This window comes from Cibotium barometz, chromosome 4, assembly GCF_041138505.1.
Source record: "Cibotium barometz isolate CiBa-2024 chromosome 4, ASM4113850v1, whole genome shotgun sequence".
In the NCBI taxonomy this organism is placed as follows: domain Eukaryota; kingdom Viridiplantae; phylum Streptophyta; class Polypodiopsida; order Cyatheales; family Cibotiaceae; genus Cibotium; species Cibotium barometz.
The window spans coordinates 19,097,872-19,102,997 of NC_141049.1; the positions used below are offsets into that span (position 1 = coordinate 19,097,872).

At 45.4% G+C, this 5,126-nt stretch overlaps 1 protein-coding gene across 1 annotated transcript; it reads left to right on the top strand.

The window, feature by feature from the left end:
* The first annotated feature begins 595 nt into the window (after positions 1-595).
* On the top strand, positions 596-4,873 carry LOC147639003 (receptor-like cytoplasmic kinase 176). The gene is made up of 6 exons (XM_086786459.1): positions 596-1,072; positions 1,601-1,902; positions 3,091-3,226; positions 3,610-3,752; positions 3,851-3,974; positions 4,088-4,873. The coding sequence occupies exons 1-6, from the start codon at positions 1,000-1,002 to the stop codon at positions 4,612-4,614; spliced, it is 1,305 nt and encodes a 434-aa protein (XP_086642585.1). The 5' UTR covers positions 596-999; the 3' UTR covers positions 4,615-4,873.
* Positions 4,874-5,126: the final 253 nt, after the last annotated feature.

The following is a 5,126-nucleotide window of genomic DNA, read 5'->3' on the forward strand; positions in this document are numbered from 1 at the left end:
CTTAAATACACCAAGTTTTAATGGACAACATGCTAAATACAAGAAGTAAGTTGCTGAATTGACAAGAGATGCACAATGAGCCAGAACAGTCGGCCCCTCCCTCAAACAAAGTATAGAATCAAGTACATACACCAGATTTCCATACCAATGCATATGAATACAATATTTCAAATAATGTGGTTGTTGGTGTCGACTTACAACTCACACTACTCTCTGAAGTGCCCATGTTCGTTACCATCTGCTCTCTATTGTTCCACCAACACATGGTAGCAACAATCTGCAAGAAAGCACGTAAGACAAAAGAACACTATACAAGGTATGTGATCATGGAGTTCGGTTCCTCCCTCCTGCTACGTGCTTCCATATTTAAGCTTTGCGACAAACGCAAGCTTTCTTGACACACTCTATGTGATGCATCCTAAAAGGGGCTGGTCAAAGAAGGGGGGGATAGGGGCTAGGCAGGTCAAAGAAGGGGACTGACCTGGGGGGATAGATCATAGGGGCTAGACTCTACAGCCCACTAGTCCAGCCTGTCCAGGGCCCACCAGGCCCTTTTTTTTTTGGGGCTATAAGCCACCTGCAGCATTTTGTCTGCTGGGGGGGTATTTTTCCAAATTCCCTGCCTCCGAGCAAAGGCTGTGTCCGAACAGAACAATACACTGTCACTCAGTCTCCAGAATCTCAGAGACTCCCAGACGCGTGCACGGTGCAGTTCCAAAACACACACACACATACACACTGAACTGCACGTTTGACACTCAAGCGTCTATCCATACCTTAGGCTTTCCCTCTTTTTCTGCCTGCCTACACAGAAACCAGTATCATCATCATCGCTATCATTTCGACGCCGTTGCTGCTCTGTGCCCATCAGAGCCCTCTCTCTCTCTCTCTAACCCTCTCTGATCCCTGCTTTTTTGTGAGATCTCTCCCTCCTGCACCCCAGCCTTCCATCACCATCCCTCCGCAGCACCTCCTCCTCTCGTGAAGCCTTTTGTCTTCATGGGCAACTGTTGCTGCTGGGTAACTCGAGTGAAAGCGGAAAGCCCTCCTCATTCTATCCAAAGCAAACCAGGTTCGAAAACTAGGGTTGCCGTTTACTGCATCAAAGCAAACCCTGTTGTCTTTAGGTTTTTACTGCATTTCACGCAGACCTTGCTAAACCAGGGTTGTAGTTTATCGTTGCATTTCTAGCAAGCGAGGTCCCAAAACCAAAGTCTTTGTGTTTAGCGTTTCGCAGCCCCAAAACAAAGCAGGTGAAGCAAACTGGTGTTGCATTCAAGGGGTCCAGAAACTGGGGTTTCTGTTTTTAGGGTTTCACTGCATTCCAGGCAAACCAGCAAATAAAAAGTAGGTTTCTATTTTAAGAGGCTACTGCAACTATGAATGTAGTGGGTTCCAAACCCTGATGCTTTAACGTTTTTTGAAAAGCAAGCCAGGTGCAAAAATAGGGTTTCCTTTCTTAGGGTTTATCTGTGTTTAGTGTTATACTGCATTTCGGAAAACCCAGGTAGTGTTTTGCCCTCAACCACACTCAACCATTTTTTTGCATGTGCTTGCTTCTCTTAGTTTGATTTTCTAAATTCTGTGTTTCTGAATGCAGAAGAAAAACAGGTAAAGGCTGGAGGGGAGGGTTCTCCAAATGGCTCCAACAGCAAGCACGCAGATGGAGATCGCCTCCGCCATTCTACCAGCAGCTCCTTGCGCGCCTTCACCTTTGCGGAGCTCAAGGCTGCCACTCGAAATTTTCGCCCTGATAGCCTTCTTGGAGAAGGGGGTTTTGGCTGCGTTTTCAAGGGCTGGGTAGATGAACAGGGATTCATGGCTGCCCGCCCGGGAACCGGCATTGTCATAGCTGTGAAGAAGCTCAACCTAGAAGGCCTGCAAGGGCACAAAGAATGGCTGGTAATGTTCTCTTTCTCACTATAATTTTGGGGTTATCTCTGATGTGTCTACCCTTTAAAAGACTCATGGTTCCAATGTTATCAGGTTTCTGTCTGTCTCCTCTTTGATGCATTTCCTTTTTCAGTGGGGTTTTTATGTTACATCAAGCCTGCCCACAAGCTCACACTTGGGATTCCAATTCCTTATCAACTCAGCTACACTTCTGGGGACCGTTGATGCACTTTTTGTAACTAAGCGTGCTCAAATTAGGTCCAATACTCAGCATTTTGTGGATGGGCAGGATATGAGTGGGCTCAATCACCGGGTCCGTCACAGTCCAGAGTCGGCAGAATTGTAATCTGTGGGATTAAAATAGGCCTCCATTCTTTTCAAGCATCTACATCTACTTCAGTTACTTGTCACCATATTCTGGACGAGCTAATGTGGCTGCAAATCGGGTACTTTCCTGTCATTTTCAGAAATGGGAAAATGATGTGTCAACCTCCAATGGTTTTGGTTGTCATTTCCAAGGCTGGAATGCTTGCCTCCCCTTGACTGTGATGGCCAGGAATGAGCTCGCCCACAAAAAATCTGAAGATGAAGGGGATTGTGGATTAGGGAATGGTCAAGGGGAAACTTTTCCTCCTAAGAAAATGGCAAAAAGTTTCTCGATGCCGAATGTTGAGGCCCATTACAGGTGGCAGATGGGCTCGATTACTGCTGTTGCAGGTTTTCCAACAGCAGGAACGGGTGGCCTGTATGTGGAGGCCCATTACACATACATCCTGCATTTTGGTGACGGGCTGGTTGTGGATGGCCTCGATTGACCATCCATGAGCAGAAGCCCCCTACCCTCTCTGTTAACAATTTTCTGATAGCCAAAATGGGGGGATGTATGTGGGCCCATTGCCCACCTGGTTGGAAGCTCATTACACATGTCACATACAGCCTCTATGCTCTATTGCTCTCCAGCGAGCAGAAGCCTCCTCCTCGTGGTCAGGTTTGGGAACAGGCAGGCTGTATGTTTAAGCTGCCTTCACTTTTTCAGACTCTTTTCTTATGTGTTGTCTCTGAAAATCTCATGTGTACCTTCTCACAGACTCATGGTTTTCACACTATTCTAGGGTCATTATGGACAGATACTCGTATGAGATCTGAAAGTGTTGTGATTCTCCCATTTCATTTTTAAGAGTTTTGATGATTTTGCAGGCAGAGGTACATTTCCTTGGCCAGCTTCATCACCCCAATCTTGTCCGGCTGATCGGGTTCTGTGCTGAAGACGATCACAGGCTACTTGTTTATGAATTCATGCCTCGTGGCAGCCTGGAAAATCATCTTTTTAGACGTGAGTTTTATTACATTTCCATTTTTTAGTTTGGTATTGCGGGAGTATTGTACTAAAACTGGAATTTAGCACCAATGGGTGTAGCAAGCAGGGGTCGAACCTAGGTTGTTCCTGTGGAAATAAAACTCCCTAACCACTCCACTACAACACCCGTGGGTGTACAGCTTGCCAGGATTCTAACACGCATCCCTTCAATTGAAGAAATCTGAGTGTACCACTTCACTATAAATTCTTAGGTTGTCTCCATATTTTGAGTTAAAGTTAGGATTGTGACGGCAATATGCAGACATGTACAGGTGTGTGTGTATGTGTGTTTCTCAGAAAAGAGAAGATTGTGCTGTTCTCACGGCAATGATCGCATATTGCATGTTTCTGAACTGTAGGGGGTAGTCATGGCCACGCTCTTTCATGGGCAATCAGGATCAAAGTTGCTGTGGGTGCTGCTAGAGGTCTTGCTTTCTTGCATGAAGCAGAGAGGCCAGTCATTTTCCGGGACTTCAAAACCTCCAACATATTACTTGATTCGGTTTGTATTAGCAAATTTTACAATATATCAGGCCAGGCCAATTTGTGTTCTTTTTCTTTTCTGAATGAGTTACACTGGAATTTTGTCTCGGCTTTCAGCAATTCAATGCTAAATTATCAGACTTTGGGCTTGCAAAAGATGGACCTACAGGAGACAACACACATGTTTCCACACGCGTGATGGGCACGTATGGGTATGCTGCCCCTGAGTATGTTGCTACAGGCATGTATCTTGATTTGCAATTCTGTACCACTAAACTTTCATCATCCTGGCACACAAATATTGAAGAAAGTTCTAATAACAAAGGGAATGATGTTTATGCACATTATGTACAGGACATCTTACAGCAAAAAGTGATGTCTACAGCTTTGGAGTGGTTTTGCTTGAGATTCTCACAGGACGGCGAGCCGTTGACAAAAACAAACCCTGTGGCGAGCAGAATTTGGTGGAATGGGCAAGACCTTACTTAAATGACAGAAGGAAAGTGTTCCGTATTATCGATCCACGCTTAGAGGGTCAGTATTCTATGAAAGGAGCCTACCGAGCTGCCACTTTGGCTCTCAGCTGTCTTAACCAGGATGCAAAACTCAGGCCTATGATGAAAGAAGTTGTTCAGCTTCTTGAACCCTTACTCAACTTGAGAGAGATAGCCAAATACTCTCATACGGCCTCTGCTCGGGAGCAGCTGCTTGGGCATCAGCCATCAGCACGGCATCAGCAGCCATATCCAGGCAAATCACACCACAATTATTTAGTGAGACATCATCAGAAAGGCTCAGTGCAACCATACCGGCATGGCTTAGTTCAGCTTGATTGCAACAGTAATTTCCCCCTCCCTGTATTTCAATCAACAAGAAGATAGGGAGGCAGAGCGTGTCCGTCTTGTAGTAGTACAATAGTTCTTGGTGATGTACTGGTGCTGTGCAGGGATTGGCTTGTGCAAATTGTTACCCCCATTTAAGACACAAAGGTGAAGAAAAGGAGGGGGTTTACATGCGTCGTATGGTAGTTTAGAACAAACCCTTTGCCGTCGAAACATTTGGTGATGATTCTGAAGATTGCTGTAAATTACTGACCTCATTATATGTATTATCATCTAATCTTTTTTCATAGCCATGTAAAGGTACAATTCATAAGCCCACAGTGGACCATGAGATTGACCAAGGTATGTTCCAGGAGGGCATTGGTGAGGATTTGAACCTAAATCCTTAGCTTGTCTTGAGAGTTAAGATGAGAGAATGCAATCCGTGCACATCAACATGACATGACATGACATGAGAGAGAGAGAGAGAGAGAGAGAGAGAGAGAGAGAGAGAGAGTACCTACGTAAGGCATCCTGTGGTGGGTGTCTAAGCAGTGCTCTAATGTGGCATG